This window comes from Mobula birostris, chromosome 2, assembly GCF_030028105.1.
Source record: "Mobula birostris isolate sMobBir1 chromosome 2, sMobBir1.hap1, whole genome shotgun sequence".
Taxonomy (NCBI): Eukaryota; Metazoa; Chordata; class Chondrichthyes; order Myliobatiformes; family Myliobatidae; genus Mobula; species Mobula birostris.
The window spans coordinates 79506060-79526833 of NC_092371.1; the positions used below are offsets into that span (position 1 = coordinate 79506060).

Consider the following 20774-nt stretch of genomic DNA (forward strand, 5'->3'; position numbering starts at 1 on the left):
TGGTTGTGAACAGACATCAGCAACCAAGATCCTTCATAGTTCGCACGCCGGATGGAAGAGTCTACAGGAGGAACAGGAAACATCTGCTGAAGACAGGAGAGAGGGAGTTTCCATGTACAGGTGCACAGGACATTTCCACATATACAGACATGGAAACAAACGACACCAAGAGTGATGCGACCCCAAAGACACAGAGGCCACTCGAGAGACTGACACGGATGAAGGTCAAGCACAGTCACAGTTGGATCACACACGGGCTGGGAGACAAGTCAAACTTCCAGCTAGATACAGAGACTAGACATACAGTTTGAGGCAAAGTCACACATGTCATAATTTCCAAGGTGTGAAATAAAAGGTTGATTAGTCTATGTTAGTAAAAGAAAATACACTGCTGTTAGTATTGTAAAATACAATGCAGAATACAGTACAAGAAGGTAAGATTTTTTTATGTCATAGTTGTTGCCCTGAAAGAAGGGCATACCTAGAGGCATTGTTTTGGTAATTCACAGTGTTGTAAAAAAAAATCTTGAGGGGGGGATGTAATGTATTGTGTGAGTATTCGTAGCGTCAGAGTGCGTATGATGTCAGGACGTAGAAAAAGGGTTTAAAAAATGGAAGTCTGGTGAATAAACGAGGTTGTTCAATCTACAGCGGTGTCTGAGTCACATCAATATTACAGTCACTACTTCCTAATGGCTCCTTTATCTCGAGTTCCCTTATCAAATCCGGTTCATTACACAACACTAAATCCAGAATTGCCTTCTCCCTGGTAGGTTCCAGTACAAGCTGCTCTAAGAATCCATCTCAGAGGCACTCCACAAACTCCCTTTTTTGGAGTCCAGTACCAACCTGATTCCTCCAGTCTACCTACATGTTGAAATCCCCCATAACAACCGTAGCATTGCCTTTGCGACATGTCAATTTTAACTCTTGACTCAACTTGCACCCTATATCCAGGCTACTGTTTGGTGGCCTGTAGACAACTCCCATTAGGGCCTTTTTGCCCTTACAATTTCTCAGTTCTATCCATACTGACTTTACATCTCCTGATTCTATGTCCCCCCTTGCAAGGGACTGAATTTCATTCCTCACGAACAGAGCCACCCCACCCCCCCTGCCCACCTGTCTGTCCTTTCGATAGGACGTATACCCTTGAATATTCATTTCCCAGCCCTGGTCCTCTTGCAGCCATGTCTCTATTATTCCTACAACATCATACTTGCTGATTTCCAACTGAGCCTCAAGCTCATCCACTTTATTTCTTATACTTGGTGCATTCATATATAATACTTTTGATCCATTACTCCCCTCACCTTTCACATCAATTCCTATTGCACTTGGCCATACTCTCCGATCCCTTCCTGAGCTTTCTGCCCCGTTAATTCTGTTGCCTTTCTTAACTTTCCTTATTTTCTCTTTCCCTTTAACTCCATCCTTATATTTCCTCTCCTCTCCCGCACTACTTAGTTTAAACACACCCGTGTAGCAGTGGCAAACCTGCCTGCCAGAATGCTGGTCCCCCGCCTGTTAAGGTGCAACCGGTCCCTTTTGTACAATTTATCCTCACCCCAAAACAGATCCCAGTGGTCTAAGGATTCAAATCCCTCCTTCCTGCACCAGCTCCTCGGCCACACATTCAGATCCCCTATCTCCCTGTTCTTGCCCTCACCAGCACGAGGAACTGGAAGCAAACTGGAGATAACCACCCTGGAGGTCCTGCTTTTCAGCCTTCTTCCGAGTTTTCTGCAGTTACGCTGCAGAATTTCTTTCCTCCTCTTCCCGAGGGATATTGAGGGATAAGCAGGGTCAGATTGGGTAACAAGGCAGTAAAGACCAATGTGTAAGTGGAGCAAGAAATTAGGAAAGGCAAAAGGAAATTTGACCTTTTCTCTAAGACCATAGTGAGTACTGGATAAGTGACAGTGGACACATGTTGTTGCATTTGTCTTTGGCCCAAATGAAATCCCACATGGAGTCTGATCCAGCTTTGGTCTCCTGAATTGGCAAAAGGACATGCATGACACTGTAGAAGAGCTGCACAAGAATGCTTTCAGAGTTGGCAGAGAAATTAAGCAGACTAAACTTGGATTTGAGGTTAGAGGAACAAGAGGTTCTATTGAAATCCACAGACTGGAGCTCACAGGATAGATGCAGGAAAGCTGTGTACGAAAGGAATGGGGTTGCACCTGAACCCAATGGGACCAATATCCTTGCAGGCAGGTTTGCTGGAGCTATTGCAGAGAATTTAGACTAATTTGGCAAGATGTTGAGAACTGGAGAGATAGGGCTGAGGACGGGGCAGTTGGTAAACAAATAGAGGCAGTGTGTAGTGAAACTGCATGGACAGGCTGAAGATTCGGCAAAATTGCAGACAATGGGATGACTAGCAATGTAAAGGCGAGTCAAAATTGAGAAGTGTGATGAGTACAGGACTGAAGTTGTTGTATTTAATGCACACAATATATGGAATAAGATAGATGAACCTGTAGCAGTTACAGATTAGCATGTAGGACGCTGTGGGCATTACTGGGAGTGTAACGTCGATGGATACACATTGTATCGAAAGGACAGGTAGGTAGGCAGAGGGACTGGGTGGCTTTATTGGAAAAAATGCAATCACATCATTAGAAAGAAGTGACATAGGGTCAAAAGGTGTAGAGTCATTGTGGGTCAAGCTCAGTAACTGCAAAGGTAAAAAGACCCCAAACAGTAGCAAAGATGTGGTTTACAAATTACAAGCGGAAATAGAAAATGGATGCCAAAAGGGCAAAGTTATGATAGTCATGGGGGTTTTCAATATGCAGATAGATTGGGAAAATCAAGCCGATGCTGGATTTCAAGAGGTGATTATGTAGAATGCCTACAAGACATCTTTTTAGAGCAGCTCATGGTCGAGCCCACAAGGGGAACAGCTATTGTGGATTGGGTGTTGTGCAATGAATTGGACTTGATTAGAGAGCTTAAGGTAAAGGAATGCTTAGGAGCCAGTGATCACAATATGATAGAATTCACCCTGCTATTTGAGAAGGAGAAGCTAATGTCACATATATCAGTATTACAGTGGAATAAAAGGAATTGCGGAGTTATGAGAGAGGAGCTGGCCAAAACTGATCAGCCTGTGTGGACTTCTGGGGCACCTATTGAGTGGCGATCTCGAGCAGTACCAGAGCTCAATGGATATTAAATATTCCCATTTCAACCTGATACAGATGGGAATCACAAATACATCCAAGGTCTGTACAGTCAATAAAGATGTTGCAATGCAATTGAATAAACTGTCACTGCTAAAAACCAATGGAAACAAAGCTGATTGTAGTCGCACTTCTCACTGGATTCCATGTTGGAAACGTGGCTGCAGGTCAGGAATACAAGTGCATTAAAAAAAATGGAGCTTTAGGCTCACAATATCAACTATCTTGCTGGCAAACATGCAGTCTCCAGTAAATAAAATCAAAGATCTCAGAGCTAGGGTGCTGTATCAGAGGGACATTAGGATCTCATGCATCCTTTGCTTCCAAGAATCCTGGTTAACCCCTTCCATACTGGATGCAGCGATTCAGGTTGTCAGGTTTACGATACACTGTCATGACAGGACTATTGATGTCTCAAAAACAGGGGTGGAGGTGTGTGCCTCATGATCAACTTCTTTTGGTGTACAAACGTACAGTGCTGTCCCAATTCTGCTCACCAGATCTGGAATATCTCGCAATTAGGTGCCTTCCAATTTACCTGCCACAGAAGATTTCTGTGATCGTTTTGTTAGTGGTATACGTTCTACCTCAGGCCAATGTCAAGCAGGTTTTAGATGATCTGAGCAATGGGATCAACATGCATGAAACAGAACACCCTAATGCCTTCACCATCATTTTGGGGTATTTTAACCAGGCCGGCTTGAAAAGTTCACTAAGTATTTACCATCAGCAAATCACTTGTAGTACCAGAGGAAACAACACACTGGACCACTGTTACACCAGCATCAAGAATGCCTACCGTGATATTCCACGCCCTCACTCCGGAAAGTCTGATCACCTAGTTGTATTACTCCCTGAGTATAGGCAGAGACTAAAGACTGTAGCACCAGTAGTGAGGACCAAGAAGATGTCGACAAGGGACGCTTACAGGACTGCTTTGAATCGGTGGACTGGACCGTATTCAGGGATTCATCTTCGAATCTGGATGAGTATGCTGCAGTTGTTACTGGCTTCATGAAAACCTGTGTGGATGAGCGTGTGCCTGTGAAAACTGGCTGTACATTCCTAAACCAAATCTATGGATGAACCACGAGGTATGTCGTCCACTGAGGGATAGATCTGTAGCATTCAAATCTGGTGACACAGCTCTGTACAAGAAAGCTAGGTATGGTTTGTAGAGGGTGAATTCAAGAGCAAAGAGACAATTCTGAGCAAGGTTGGAGGTGACATCTGATGCATGTCAACCCTGGCAGGGTTTGCATGACACTACTTCCTACAAAGTGAAACCCAACAGCATGAATGGCAGTGATGCTTCACTACTAGGTGAGCTCAAAGCCTTCTATGCCCGCTTGGAAAGGGATAATATAACTACAGCTGTGAAAACCTCTGCAACACCCGGTAACCCTGTGATCTCTGTCTCAGAGGCCGATGCTAGACTGTCTTTAAGGAGGATAAACTCTCACAAGGCAGAAGGTCCCGATGGAGTACCTGGTAAGATTCTGAAAACTTGTGCCAACCAGCTCGCGGGAGTAATCAAGGAAATTTTCAACCTCTCTCTGCTATGGTCGCAAGTTCCCAGCTACTTCAAAAAGGTGACAATTATACCAGTGCCAAGAAGAGTAGTGTGATCTGCCTTAATGACTATCGCACAGTAGCACTCACATCTAGTGTGATGAAATTCTTTGAGAGGTTGATCATGGCCAGAATCAATTCCTGCCTCAGCAAAAACCTGGACCCACTGCAATTTGCCTATTGCCACAATAGGTCTACAGCAGATGCAATCTCAATGACTTTTCATACAGCCTTAGTTCACCTGGACAATATGAACGCCTATGTCAAGGTGCTGTTCATTGACTATAGCTCAGCATTTTACACCATCATTCCCACAATGCTAATCAATAAGTTACAGTAGCTGGGCCTCTGTACGTCCCTATGAAATTGGATTCCATGTTGGAAACATAGCTGCAGGTCAAGAATACAAGTGCATTTAAGGAAATGCATTTGTAGTCTCCTAATACCAACTGTCTTGCTGGCAAACCTACAGTCTCTAGTGAATAAAACTGAAGGTCTCAGCACTAGGGTGCTATATCAGAGAACATTAGCCGGATGTAGTGATTCAGATTGACAGGTTTACTATACACGGTCAGGATAGGACTATTGATGTCTCAAAAGCAGGGTTGGAGCTGTGTGCCTCATGATCAACTCCTCTTGGTGCACAAATGTACCAGTGCTGTCCCAAATTTGCTCACCAGACCTGGAATATCTCGCAATTAAGTGCCTTCCAATTTACCTGCTGCAGGAAATTTCTGAGATCATTTTGGAACCAGTGTACTTTCCACCTCAATCAATGTCAAACAGGCTTTGGATGATCTGAGCAATGGGATCAACATGCACGAAACAGCAGAAATTGATGTCTTCATCATCATTTTGGGAGATTTTAACTCACTAAATAATTACCATCAGCAAATCACTTGTAGTACCAGAGGAAACAACACACTGGACCATTGTTACACCATCATCAAGAATGCCCTCCGTGCTCTTCCATGCCCTCACTATGGAAAGTCTGATCACCTGGCTGTACTTCTACCCCCTGAATACAGGCAGAGACTGAAGACTGCAGCACCAGTAGTGAGGACCCAGAAGGTATGGACAAGGGAAACACAGGGGCGGTTGTAGGACTGCTTTGAATCGGTAGACTGGACTGTATTCAGGGATTCATCTTTAAATCTGGATGCGTATGACACAATTGTCACTGACTTTAGTTCAGCTGGAAGTAGTATTCTAAAGGCAGGATGATGCAACCCTGGCTGACAAGGGAAGTCCAAGCCAACATAAAAGTCAAAGAGAGAGCATCTAATACAGCAAAAATTAGTGGGAAGTGAGAGGATTGGGAATCTTTCATAAACCAACAGAAGGCAACTAAAAAAGTAATGAAGAAGGAAAAGATAGAATATGAAGTTACGCTTGCCAATAATATGAAAGATGACACCAAAAGTTTCTTCTGATATATAAAGTGTAAAAGGGAGGGGATAGTAGGTATTGGACTGCTAGAAAATTATGCTGGGGAAGTAGTAAATGGGGGACAATGAAATGGCCAATGAACTGAATAAGTATTTTGCATCAGTCTTCACTGTGGAAGACAGGAGCATCATTTAGGAAGTTTGAGAGAGTTGGGGACAGAAGTGTGTGAAGTTGCCATTACTAGGGAGAAGGTGCTGGAGAAACTGAAAGGTCTGAAGGTAGATAAGTCACGTAGACCAGATGGTGTACACTCCAGGGTTCTGATGGAGGTGGCTGAACAGATTGTAGAGGCATTAGTATTGATCTTTCAAGAATCGATGGACTGTGGCATGGTTACGGAGGACTGGAAAGCTGCAAATGTCACTCCACTCTTCAAGAGGGGAGAAGAGGCAGAAGGAAGTAAATTACAGGCTAGTTAGTTTGATCTCAGTGGTTGGGAAAATGTTGGAATTGATTGTTAAGGATGTGGTTTCTGCTTCTTGGAGGCACATGTTAAAATAGGGTGTAGCAGGCATGGTTCCCTTCAGGGAAAATTTTGCCTGATAAATTTGGTGGAATTCTTTGAAGAGTCTACCAGCCAAAGTAATAATTACCCGTGTAATTGTTCTCCTTTCTTTAGCCTGTGTCTGCCAAATACATTTGTACAATCTGCGGTTTATGATGTTTTTCAGGATTGTCCGTGCCTCTTCCAGCTCAGGTTCAGAGGAATTCAGAATCTGTTCAAAGATACTGTCTGTAAAAACAAAATACAAGATCAAAGACAAACATTGTAACAACATGTAATTGCACTGATCTAACAAACTTTTGTTTTCTGGTTGACTTAAAGCGAATTAGGAAGATAAATGTGTGATTCGTACTGATTAGCAATGGAGTTATACAGTTATAGAGCAATACGACACAGACCCAGGCCTATCCTGTACATGCCAAACTGTTATTCTGTTGAGTCACTTTGGCCCGTTCCTGTACCATAGGAAAAAGTTCAATGTGATTCCTACTTGGTATACACTAAAAGAAAACGGAAGTTTGAAAGACAGAATGGTGCTAATTTTCAGTGAGATTATTTAGGAGAGTACAAGAGACCCAGTTGACAGCAAAGTTTGAGAAAATTAGGGGAGTACACGTGTACAGCCATAACAGTGGAAGATGGTGAAAACATGACTTTCACTGGAAGCTGAATTCATGGTGCAGGTATCACATGCATGTAAAAGTACCAGTGTAAGGGGTTTTGATGGGTATAAAAGGGGCACCTGTTTGGTGCAAGAGCTGAGTGTTTTGTCCAAGGCTAGACCACGGCTGGTGGCCAGTGTTGCGATAGGGAACAGTACATTGAGAGAGTCAGAGTATGTTGAGTCAGAATTAAACTTAGTCTGTCGACATTCCACAGATCAGCTCATTTAGAGGATGGTAAGTATTATTTTGATTTCTACATTGCTATTACTTACTGCTATTGAGATTCATTTTATAATTCTTAAAATTATTTAAAAATTTATTATGTGCTTTTTCCTGGTTCAGATGAAGGTTTCACATATATATTTTTAAACCAATGAGATGACACACATGTGCAAGGCCACAAGTAAACACTACTGGAACTAGCACAAACACATCACAAAAGGAAAAACAAATCTCAATAGCAGCAAGAGTAGCAGTACAGAAATCAAAATATTACTTATCATCCTCTAAATGAGCTGAACTGCGGAATGCCGTCATATAGATGACAAACAACAATGGACTCAGCACCGATCCCTACGCCACACTAGTCACAGGCCTCCAGTTAGCGAGACAACAATCTACAAACTACTCTCAGGGTTCACCTATGAAGCCAATGTAAAATCCAATTTACTAACTCATCCTGAATGCCAGGAGACTGGACGTCCTGTTGTTAACAGTCCACTCCGAGTTCTGCGTCCAGGGAGTTTGTACTTTTCCAAACAAAAGGGATGATTTTGCATTAATTTAGAAAAGTGATTAGTAATGTACAGTTTTCTGCTTAAAATCTCTCAATGTTATAGTTTTAGACTACAGACCCTGACACCAACCATTACATCACCCATCCTCTGAGTACATTGCCCACAGTGGACTTTTGTAAGGGAATCAAGGAATACAGAGATGCTGCAGAGATAGAATTTTTGCCATGGTCTTCAATAGTAGAGAATGTTCGATGGACCAAATGGTCTTCTGTTACTCTGGATTCTTACTTTCGTCACTTGTTTGAAGGGAAGTCTCACTGCCTTCTGCCTGGAGGAGTAATCGAAAGGTGCAGTAATGTGTACGTAGTGAAGTTCCGGAACAGCCACTGTTCTTCAACCATTCGGTTCTTGAAGCAGCTGACAGAAGCCTAGTCACCACATTTACCAATACTATGACCAGGTTGATTGTGTATAATTTGTTTTATTTTGTAGCTACCGCCTGTTACCCAGCTGGTGTTTAGGGCAGCAAAGAAGATCCACAGTCTCTGTCTGTCCATGGCCATGTTCTCTACTGTGCGCCAAGTGTAATTCAGGGTCCTCATTTCCGCCTCAGTGATGTGGCATCAAGTTGTCTTTGGTGTCTTGTGTTTCCTCCACCCTTCAGGGGTCCAATGAAGTACTGTTTTGGTGATGGAGTTGGCCTCTCTTATCATCTTGTGCCAAATCCATCTCCAATGTTTCCTCATGATGATTGTGGCCAATTCCTTTTGATGACACTGAAAGAGAAGAGCATGGTTGGAGAACCTTCTTGGCCAGAAAATACAGAGGATCTTCCAGAGGCTCATTGGATGAAATGATGACTGTTTGGCATTGAGCTTATCAGGAAGTGAAGTTCTGCTGTCCCCTATGTCACAAGATTTAACTTTGTAGGAGGTTATGGCATTCAAACCCTGTCACAGCTGTTGAACATCCCTCCTTGATTCCAGTCTAGTCTGGAATCTCCACGTCGCCTGAGAGACAGCTTTCCGGAGATCATACCTACATCGTTTGTAGCATTCTTGATCTCCAAACTTGAATGCCTTTAATCCGGCTCTCAGAATATTCCAGATTTCATTGTTCATCCAGGGTTTCTGATTGGCGAAAGCCCTGAAGGATTTTGTGGGGACACACTCATCCATTGCTGTTTTAATAAAGTTTGTAATGACTCTGGCAAAGTCACTCAGCACCTCAGATGAGTTCTTGAACACGGCCCAGTCCGCTGACTCAAGGCAATCCTGTGGCCATTCCTCTGCCTCCCGAAACCACCTCTTACTTGTCTTGATGTCTGGAGTCTTCCTCTTTAGTCTCTATCTGTATTCAGGTAGTGGAAGTGCAGCCAAATGATCCCACTTGCCAAAATGTGGTCTCCGGAACAAACAATGGGCTTTCTGCATTGTAGTGTAGCAGTAGTCTAGTGCGTTGGGACCTCTGGTGCAACAGATCACATGCAAGTGATAATTGGGCAGATCTCCCTTCAAACAGACCTGGTTAAAGTCACTGACTATCATTTACAATGCATCAGGATGGTCTGTTTCTTGTTCACAGACAGCTTCATGCAGTTTCACAAATGTTTGCTGATAATCAGCCGCTGGTGGTATGTAAACTGCAGTCAGGATCACGGAGGAGATCTCCATGTAGAATGGTCTACATTTAATCATTAATTGTCCTCATTCAGGAGACAAGAAGTTGAAATAACCCAAAGTCGATCTGCTTAAGAGAATTGACTGAAAAGCTTACACTGCCGCCTTTTTCCTTCTCAGATCTATTCTGAAAATTGTAAAACCTTCCCGTCGTACCACTGCGTCAGGTGTGTCTACATTTAACCAAGTTTCAGTGCAACAACAACTGAGACCTGCCTTATCTCCCTCTGAGACAGTAGCCTTGTCCTGAGATTGTCAATCTTATTTTCCAGCGACTGCACGTTCGCCAACAAGATGGTGGGCAGAGGATGCCTTACCCTCCTGCACTTCAGCCTGGTTTGAATTCAATCTCTCCTGCTGTGCTTTCAGCCATGCCGTTGACCCTTAAAGGCGCCACGCTGAACCGGTCCGTATTCAATTGTTGAACGTGTGATCTGAAGATCATTGATGATCAATGATATCGTATCCGTTAAATAAGGGCTGTGGACAATTCTGATTTGATGGAGACGGACGTGAAAGCACAGAGGAACATCCGGAGAAATTTCTGAAACGCTCGTTCGCTGCTGTCTTTACTGCGTGGTTGGGAATCTTCCGGAGGGAAGGCCTAAAAATCCCTGGCTTTGCCTGCTGTTGGCAACCGAGATTGAGGTCAAATCGTTTGGACAGAGATGGCGCTCAGTACTCAGTGTCGGAGAGCTGATCGGAGGCTCGAAGTTTTCGGATGATTCAGAGACGGATTGTGGTCGGGCATGACAGGGAGAGATTTTCTTCCTTCCCCCGTCTGCGTGAGATGTGGAACATTTGAGAGACTTTGAACTTTTTACTGTGCTCATGGACTTCTTCATCAAGTTATGGTATTGTTGCACTGTTGTAACTATATGTTATAATTGTGTGGTTTTGTCAGTTTTTTCAGTCTTAGTCTGTCCTGTGTTTGTGATATCACACTGGAGGAAATATTGTATCATTTCTTAATGCATGCATTACTAAATGACAATAAAAGAGGACCGTGTGTCTGCATAGTCTAATTCTAATTCTAATTTCATTGTCTGCTGTTAAGAGGAAATTTATATTCTGCAGATGCAGTAAGAGTGGTTCAAAAGGAGTATGTTTAAGAGGAGAACAAGTACAATTTCCTGCAGCCCGCTGAGTGTCGCCAATGTACACCAGTGCCATCTTGGAGTGGGCCCTTGATCAATCTGGTTGTTGTCGCGTCTGCTGGGTGAGCACCATGTCAGTTTATGGATTTCATGGTGTGGAAAGAGGGTCCCTACTTTGACCAGATTGTTCATGGCACAGAATTTTAACAGTCTTTCACCATTGTTATTCATCGTTTCATATCCATGGTGCCCATGTCCCTTGTGAAGTGCAAGTTGATAGAACATAGAACATAGAAATCTACAGCACATTACAGGCCCCAGTTATTCCCCACTTTGGTGTTTAGATCTCCCATGATGACGATTATTCCATGGCATGGTGTTAACTCTACTTCCAATTGCAGCTGTTCATAGAAGCCGTCCTTTTCTTCAATACCACTATCATTAGTCTGAGTATAGCACTGGATCACAGTCATGTTCACTACCTTCCCTCTCAGCCTGACTCTCATCATTCTACTGTTGATTGATTTCCACTCCGGCAAGCACTTCTCAATGTCTTTCTTCAAAATGACAGCTACACCATCATGATGCTGACCATCTCCCCTTCCTGAGTATAAAACTGTTTCACCAGTTGCTGCCTTTAGCCTGAAGAGAGGAAAGAACAAAGGGGAAAAAGAGCAGAGCGGGTGCAGTTACTGGGAGTTTGAGAATTCCATTTTCATGTGCCAGGTTGAAGATGACCAGATAGAATACGGGGTGCTATTTTATAACAAAATGCAGCAGGCTAGAGTAATGACAAGGCTTGCCCAGAAACACCTGCAAAACAGAGTTTGATCTTCAAATAAACAGCGAAAGAATGAAGGACAACAGGGGAAAGACCAGGGCAGTGGGATTTATTGGTGGGCACTCACAAATAGGTAGCAATGGCTGGATGGCCTTGTCCTGTGAAGTGAACATTCAGGATTAAAGAGTAAATTCTGGTCAGACATAAGGACAGGAGTACTCACCTGTGAGTTTAATGTAAGCCTCATGTCATTAATGGCTGTTGACATTGTATACTGGTTCCCACCCGAGCTGCTGATCAGGATGTGTGGATCTGCCAACACCATTGCTTCCATGATCCTAATGGATGAACATGTTTAGAATCGTGTCAGTACTGTTGTCCCACAGCCTCCTCATGATGTTGACAGCAAACACAAGAAATGGATGTGGGAATGGTCTCAGCATACTTGGGTTATGGGAGAGGAATGTGAAGGAAACATGTCTTCAGATTCACTACTCATCAGCAACACCCGAGTGAACACTGCAACAAACACACCACGTTCTGGTTAGTAAAGGGCGTGACCAAATTATCTGTCAGTTAGTAGCCAAAGGCTGACCCACGTGGTGACAGTGCCTTTCACACAGGCCAGTGCCTTTCACCAGCACAAGGGCTGGGAGAAGATGAGTGGGTGGACGCAAGGGTGTAAAATGAGTGAAAGCACCGTACCAGCCACACTGCAGGAATACTCACATGCTCTCAATGATGTTGACCACTTTGTGCTGATAGGCCCTGCGATGCAAGGTGTTACGTGTGTAAAACATGTTGTACAAGTCGTCAGCTACCTGTAGAACAAGATGGAAAATGAGAGATCACTTCACCCTGTATGTGTCAGGAACAGATCCCAGGCATTGAAGAGTATCAACACGCAAGTTATTCACCAATCTCATGATGATGACATTTATGCCCGTTCACAGATCCGACAGATGCCAATATCTCTGCTCCATCACATACCCCATTCATTCAGGGATTTTAATGTCAAATAATTATCCAACAGCCATTTCTGTAAACTGACCGTTGTCCCAACACCACTCTTAAACCTCTTGTACCTCTATTGGTTGTGGCCCGTCCTCCCCATTTTGCTTAATTTTCCATGTTTAACTTTAAATTGTTTTTATATCTGCAGATGCATTTCTAAAAGGTCAGCAAGTTCTGAATGAGTGAGAACATAGACCATTACACCACAGTGCTGAACATTGAAACTACTCCACAATCAATCCAACACTTCCCTCCTACATAACCCTCCGTTTTCCTTCCATCCATGTGCCTATCCAAGAGTACCATAAATATCCATAACGTATCTGCATCTACCACAATGCCTGACAGAACAGTTCACACACCCATCACTCTTAGTTAGCCAAACCTACCTCTGACACCCAACTATATTTTACTCCAATCACCTTAAAATTATGCCCCCTTGTATTATCCATTTCTGCTATGGTAAAACGTCTCTGACTGTCCACTCTACCTACGCCTCTTATCAGCTTTTACACTTCTATCAAGTCATCTCTCATCCTCCTTCATTCCAGGAGAAAACCATTACCTCGTGGCTCTGGAACTCAATTCTGCGACTACTGAAGACCAACAAACCATATTCCTTCTTAATAATTCTATCAACTAGTGCAGCAACTTTGAGGGTTATGAATGTGGATTCAAAGACCTCTCTGTTCCTCCTTGGTGCTAGGAATAGAACCATTAACCTTATACTAGTTATGGCTACCCTAAAGTTTAAATCTTCTCTTCTACCATAGTTCAGTCAGACCCATTCTCACTGATCCCCCATTGTGATCTCAGCTGTTCTTTGACTGTTCAATTCTGTGCAAAGCCAGTTACCACATAGAAACATAGAAATCAACAACACATTGCAGGCCCTTCGGCCCACGATATTGTGCCGACCATACAACCTGGTCTAGAAATTGCCTAGAATTTCCCTCTTGCATAGCCTTCTCTTTTTCTAAGCTCCATGTACCTATCTAAGAGGCTGTTAAAAGACCCTCACATGAGGAATTCTGCAGATGCTGGAAGTTCAAGCAACACACATCAAAGTTGCTGGTGAATGCAGCAGGCCAGGCAGCATCTCTAGGAAGAGGTACAGTTGACGCTTCGGGCCAAGACCCTTCGTCAGGACAAACTGAAAGAAGAAATAGTAAGAAACTTCGGCTGTACCTCTTCTTAAACGACCCTCTTGTGTCCGTTTACACCACTACTGCCGGCAATGCATTCCATGCACCCACGACTCTCTGTGTGAAAAAGCTACCGCTGACATCCTCTCGGAACTTATTTCCAAGCACCTTAAAACTATGCCCCTTCGTGTTAGCCATTTCAGCCCTGGGAATAAGCCTCTGGCTATCCACACGATCAATGCCCCTCATCATCTTATACACCTGTATCAGGTCACCTCTTGTCCTCTGTCGCTCCAAGGAGAGAAGGTCAAGTTCACTCAAACTATTCTCATAAGCTATGCCTTCCAAACCAGGCAACATTCTTGTAAAACTCCTCTGTACTCTTTCTACTGTAGGGGGGTTTCGTCTTTTATGTTACTGCGGAGGCTAATTAAAATGGCTTCTTTGTTATGTTATAATAGGGAATGCTTCGTTGTTATGTTAAAAGCTGAGAAAGCTTTGCGCTAGCAGCTTGTTGTGGGTTAGGGTGTGATAAGAGGATGTAATGAACCAATTGGGATAGTTGTTATGACTTTGGTGTATTTGGAAGATTTGTATGTGTGGGGTTTTGAGGGTGAAGGTGGGAGAGAGAGACAGAGAATGGACCAGGTGCTGTGATGTCCACTAACGGGGTGGAACCCCAAGGAGGGCGTTCGGCGAGGAGACGGAGACGGACTTGTGTGGAGCGTCTGGTCGGCCACCGTTGTTGATCCCAGGCAGCCGGTCGAGGCGGACCGAGGGGTCGCAGGGTGAAGAAGAAGGGTCCAGAGCTCCAACTTTTTTGTGCACGAAGAGATTGAACTTTGATAAGTGTGGTGCCTTTTATTTTCCTTTTATATTTTATTCTCTATTAATTATATAGTTCCAGTAGTATCTATAAACTGTAGATCACTCAAACCTATCTGGTGTATTGTCTTGTTATTTGGGCGGGTGGGTACATCACACAGCATCCACACAAACTATTACCCAGTTTGGTGGGGCCGAGGGCTGTTTCCCTAGACGACAGCGAGCCGAGCGACCCTGAGGGTGGCCAGGGGGGCTACACTATAGTATCCACATCCTTCCTGTAGTGAGGAGTCCAGAACTGAAAATAGTACTCCAAGTGGGGTCTGATCAAGGTCTTATATAGCTCTAACATTACCTCATCAATCTTGAACTCAATCCCACGGTATTCCGGTTCACGGTCCGGTCCATCGACCTTTGCTCCAGGTTTTCCTGTTTACCCTGTTTCTGTTCTTGTTTAGCTCTAACTGAGGCAGCTGATGCTCGTTGGGGCTGGCTGCATAAATACCTTCGGAGACCAGGGTGTGGCTGCTGGATTGTTCTTGTCCTTATTTCTTGTACCCCTTCCTCTGCCTTCTGTTTCCTCGCCTGAAGCCCTGCCTTGTCTTGCCGGTAACTCTCGCCTCACCTGAAGTTCTCGTCTCGCCTTGCTTTGCCAGAAGCCTTGCCTTATCTTGCCGGTAACTCTCGCCTCGTCTCGCCTGCAGTCTTGTCCTGGAGCCACCCTGTACCTAGCTCCCTTCCTGTCCCTTGCCTCCACCAGGTAAGCCAGGCTGTCTTGCCGTTACTTGGGGTTCATTCTGTCCCTTCCTGTCCCTCGCCTCCGCCTAGGTAAGCCAGGCCATCTTGCCATTACCTGGGGTTGGTTCTGTCCCTTCCTGTCCCTTGTCTCTGTCGGGTGGAGATCCGCGCCCTGCCCAGGTGAACTGCGCCCTGCCCAGGTGAACCGCGCCCTGCCCAGGAGGAGCCCAGCCACGCCTCGCCTCGTCTCCTGCCTCCAGCCTCCAGCCTCGCCTCGCCTCGTCTCCTGCCTCCAGCCTCCAGCCTCGCCTCACCTCAAGTCTACTGCCTCTTCCCTCCAGCCTCATCTCGCCTCTACTGCCTCCTGCCTCCAGCCTCACCTCAAGTCTCCTGCCTCCAGCCTCTAGCCTCGCCTCGCCTCGCCTCAAGTCTCCTGCCTCCAGCCTCAAGTCTCCTGCCTCCAGCCTCATCTCACCTCAAGTCTCCTGCCTCCAGCCTCTAGCCTCGCCTCGCCTCAAGTCTCCTGCCTCCAGCCTCAAGTCTCCTACCTCCAGCCTCGCCTCAAGTCTCCTGCCTCCAGCCTCCAGCCTCGCATCGCCTCAAGTCTCCTGCCTCCAGCCTCCAGCCTCCAGCCTCGCCTCACGTCAAGTCTCCTGCCTCCTGCCTCCAGCCTCGCCTTGCCTCAAGTCTCCTGCCTCCAGCCTCACCTTGTCTCTTGCCTAGCCTCAAGCCTGAAGACTCCTGCCTCCTGCCAAGCCTCGCCTCTAGCCTCAAGCCTGAAGACTCCAGCCTCTAGCCTCTTGCCAAGCCAAGTCTCTAGCCTCTAGCCTCTTGCCAAGCCAGGCCAAGTCTCTAGCCTCTAGCCTCAAGCCTGAAGATTCCAGCCTCGTCCTGCCTGCCTGCCAAGCCTCATCCGTGCCTAGTTCTGGGGTCCGAGCCAGAGGCAAGACCCAGGTATTGGGTCCTTGTCCAGTCTCTGGCTCGGAGTCCAAGCCTGGGCTCCTAGCTCTCTTGTTCAGTCCTGTTCCAGGTTCCTGGTTTTCCTGTCCATGTACTTGCCATCGCCCTGTATCCTAGTCCTGTACCTAGTACTTCAGTGTCTGTGTCTTGCACTTGGATCCGTTCCCAGCCACCGCCATATGACAACGCCTTCTCAACAACACTGTCAACTTGCGCAGCAACTTTGAATGTCCTATGGATGCAGACACCATGATCTCTCAGATCCTCCGCACTGCCAAGAGTCTTACCATTAATATTATATTCTGTCTTCAAAACCTCTCTCTGGTGTTCGTCTTCATTCCCTTTCTCCATGTTCCACTCTCCTCTCCTATCAGATATCTTCTTCGGCCTATTACCTTTTCGACCCATTAGTTCCCAGTTACTCACTTTATCCCCCTCCCCCGTCCCCACTCACCTACCTTTCCCCCACCTGACTTCACCTGTCAGCTTCCAGCTTGTACTCTTTCCCTTACCCACCCCCCCAACAGCTTCTTCTCATTTCCTTTCTGGTCTTGATGTAGGGTCTCAGCCCAAAACATTGGTCCTTTATTTCCCTCTATCGAAGCTGCCTGGCCTCCCAAGTTCCTCTAGCACTTCGTTTGTGTTACTCTGGATTTCCAGTATGTGTAGAATCTTTCGTGTGTACTTCTCCATGGTGCTTTGAGATAATATTTCTGACTGACAATATACAACAGTTAAATTTAGTTCAGGCTGGATAAGCCAAGGATTTTCAAACCAAACTTAAGGGACTCTGCTGTTTCTCAAAACATCTATCACCTTATCTCGAGTGCATATGATCTTCATGTTGTCGACTTCACAGACTCGAGAACACTTCAGGATGCGTTGATAGTCAAAGTTGTTCCGGATTCCAAGATAGTAACTGTCCCTTCAGAGACAAGAAGACACATTAATAGCAGCCTCTGCCATTTCTTTGGTAACTGGTTTATTGTGACATGTACCGAGATACAGTGAAAAGCTTTGTTTCCCTTGCCATCGAATCAGATTATCCTAAGAGACAACTTTGTCAAAGTAGGAGAAAAGGAAAAGCAATAACAGAAGGCAAAATATAATGCTACAGTTACAGAGAAAGTGCAGGTAAACAAATGATGTGTGAGGGCTGCAACAAGGTAGATTGGGAGAGCAAGCATTCACCTTTATCATTCAACAGGACTGTTCAACATTGCAATAACAGTAGAATGAAGCTGTCTGAATATGAAGATACAGTCTCAAGCTTTTCCATATCCTACTCAATGGAAGGAGAAGACGAGAGAATCTCCGGGGTGGGGGCTGTAGCTGCAGACAGAGTCCATGGAGAGGAAGCCAGGTTTCATGTTGGCCAGAGCTGCGTCTGCATCTCTCTGCAATTCCATGCAGTCTCAGACAGAGCATTTCCATATCAAACTGTGATCCAGTCAGGATGCAATAGTGCATCAACAAAAATCAGTGAGGATCAATGGGAAACAGGTTGAATTAGTTCAGTTTTCTGAAGAAGCAATGGTGGGTGTAAGAGGGAATGGAAGACACACACACACACACACACACACACACACACACACACACACACACAACTTCAAACAAAAGAAAATCTGCAGATGCTGAAAACCTGAGCAACACACACAAAATGCTGATGGAACTCAGCAGGCCAGGCAACATCTATGAAAGAGTACAATTGATGCTTCGGGCCGAAACCCTTCGGCAGGACTGAACTTGACCACGACTTGGCCATTTCTGATTTTCAAACATTAAGCTCCCAGCAGAAACAATTAAGCCTGGTCCAAATTAACCAAACCATGTGCCTGGTAAGCTCACACTGAGAAAAGGCAGAGATGATGAAACATCCATAAGCAGTTGATGAATACTACAGAGAGGCCTACATACCTGGCAAAATAATCCCACTTATCGACATCAATCCCAGTTCGCTTATTGGCAACGATTTCATACAGAAATCTTTTCTCCTGAAATCTTTTCTCCTGAGGACGACCTTCGTACGGCCACTGGGGAGACGAGATGGCAGAGTTAGTGCTGAGCAGCACACAGGAGAGTGTAGATGGATCCACCACTCAGGCTCTCCCTCATTCCCGCCACATGACATAGACCGAGTGCAACACCATTGGGAAAACCAAACCGTACTCGCCCAGGATGAGATGCAGCACCTCACCTAAGATCAGCAACAGGAACCAAAGAGGCGAACAGTGAGTGGAGATGGGGGTGCGGGTGAAGTCCTTAATGAAACCTACTCATCTGTACTTACCTAGGAGTCACAGAGTCAGAGAGCACCTCCACACAGAGGGAGGCACTTCAGCCCATCTAGCCAGTGCCAAACTGTTATTCTACCTCGTCCCATTGACCCACACCAGGATTAAAGTCTCCAACTCCCACTCAAGTTCAAGTTAACGTTTATTGTCATCTGACTGTATATATTTACAATCAAATGAGATAATCTTCCTCCAGACCATGGTGCACCTGCAAATCATATACCTCACACACCACATAAAACAAAATATTACCACAAGTAAATTAATAAAATATAATATAAATTGAAGTGTACAGTATGTAGTGTGTAGCACAGATAAACAGTAAACAGCTTGCTGTCGGTGTGACGAGATCTCAGTGGTGGCAGGTATTCATTTGTCTCACAGCCTGAGGGAAAAAGCTGTTAGCAGTCTGGTAGTCCTAGTCCTGATGCCTCTGTGCCACCTTCCGACAGCAGGGGTTCAAAGAGATAGTGGGATGGGTGGTAGGAATCCTCAACAATTCTTTGGGCCCTTCATATACAACACTCCTATAGGGGGGAGGGAGCCCTGCCGATGCTCTCAATGCGTTTTATTTATTTTCCACCCTCCCATCTATACATAGTACTTTGATTTATCCTTCCAAAGTGCAACACCTTACACTTATTTGCATTAAAATCCATCTGCCATATTTCAGCCTATTTCCCAGCTTGTCCAGATCTTAGTGCAAGTTTTGACAGATCCCTTTCTGTCAACTATAGCACAATTATGAGGTCATCCACAGAGCTGCTGATCTAATTTTCCATCTTATCATCCAGATCATTTATACAGATGACAGACATCAACGGATCCAGCACCAATCCCTGTGTCACACTACTCATAGGTCTCCAGTTAGAGAGGCAATCATCTACAAAATACTCCCAGGATTCACCTCCGAAGCCCATGTAAGATCCAATTTACTAACTCGTCTTGACTGCCAGGAGATTGAACATGCTTCTCTTAACAGTCTTCTCTGAGTCCAGAGATATATTGGAAGCCTTGATAGCTTTCTACACTGTTCACTATGCCCCTACCCATGGAGTCATCTGAAAATGTGATGATCAGTTTATCACATTATCATGCACATTGTTGATACCGATGACAAAAAACTACAAACCTAGCACTGATTCCTGAGGGACACCACTCATCACAGGGCTCCATCTACTCGTCAGAGATATCTACCACCACCCCTGGTTTCTCCCAGCAAGCCAATGCAGAATCCATTTACTACCTTATCCTCAATGCCAACTGAACCTTGTTGAACAACCTCCCTACAGCACCTTGTGAAACGCCTTGCTAAAGTCCACATAGATAATGTTCATGATCTTTTCTTCATCAACTTTCCTGGAAACCTCTTCGAAAGATTGTATAAGAATGTTTAGACATCGCCTACCGCACAAAGAACCATACTGACTATCCCTAATACTTACACATCCTCTCCATTACAATGCATTAGAATAATTCACCCACTATTGGTATCTGACTCAGCAGCCTATAAATTCCTGGTTTATTCTTAGAGCCTTTCTGGAACAACGCAGTAACATTAGCTTTCCTCTTGCCCTCTGGCACCACATTCACAGCTAAAGACATTTTAAATACTGTCAGGGCTCCTGCAGTCTCTCCACTAGCCTCCCACAAGATCCGAGGTGACACCTTGTCAAGCCCTGGGTAGTTATCCACCCTAATTTTCCTGAAGACAGCAAGCACGACCTCTTGGGTAATCCATATATGATCACTGTAGTTTTGCATCAGTTCTATAGACTCCTGAGTTAATCAAACATCTCATTCTTCTTCTTAACTAGGACCTCAATATTTCTCAAATCCAAGGTTCCCCAAACCTGTTAGTCTTGCCTTTTATTCTAATAAGAACATACAAACTCTGCACTCTCAATACTTCATTCTTGAAGGTTTCCCATTTACCAAACATCTCTAAGCTGGAAGACAACAGATCCCAATCCATACCTTGCGCACTAGGCTCTCAATCACTTCAACACTTTAAATTCTCCAAACCTGATCTCCTCATTGTCACTGTGGATGTCCAGTACCTATACACTTCTGTCCCCCTTGGGAAGGCCTTACAGCTCTCCACTTCTTTCTAACAACAGGC

At 44.9% G+C, this 20774-nt stretch overlaps 1 protein-coding gene across 1 annotated transcript in view; it reads right to left on the reverse strand.

Annotated features, from left to right (window-relative positions):
- The window catches only part of LOC140210667 (deoxynucleoside triphosphate triphosphohydrolase SAMHD1-like), a 72838-nt gene that overhangs the window by 12727 nt on the left and 39337 nt on the right, over positions 1-20774 (reverse strand). The window contains 6 exon segments of the mRNA XM_072279838.1: positions 6806-6945; positions 11900-11923; positions 11926-12014; positions 12406-12497; positions 17175-17283; positions 18276-18391. Coding sequence (XP_072135939.1) covers positions 6806-6945; positions 11900-11923; positions 11926-12014; positions 12406-12497; positions 17175-17283; positions 18276-18391 — 570 coding nt within the window.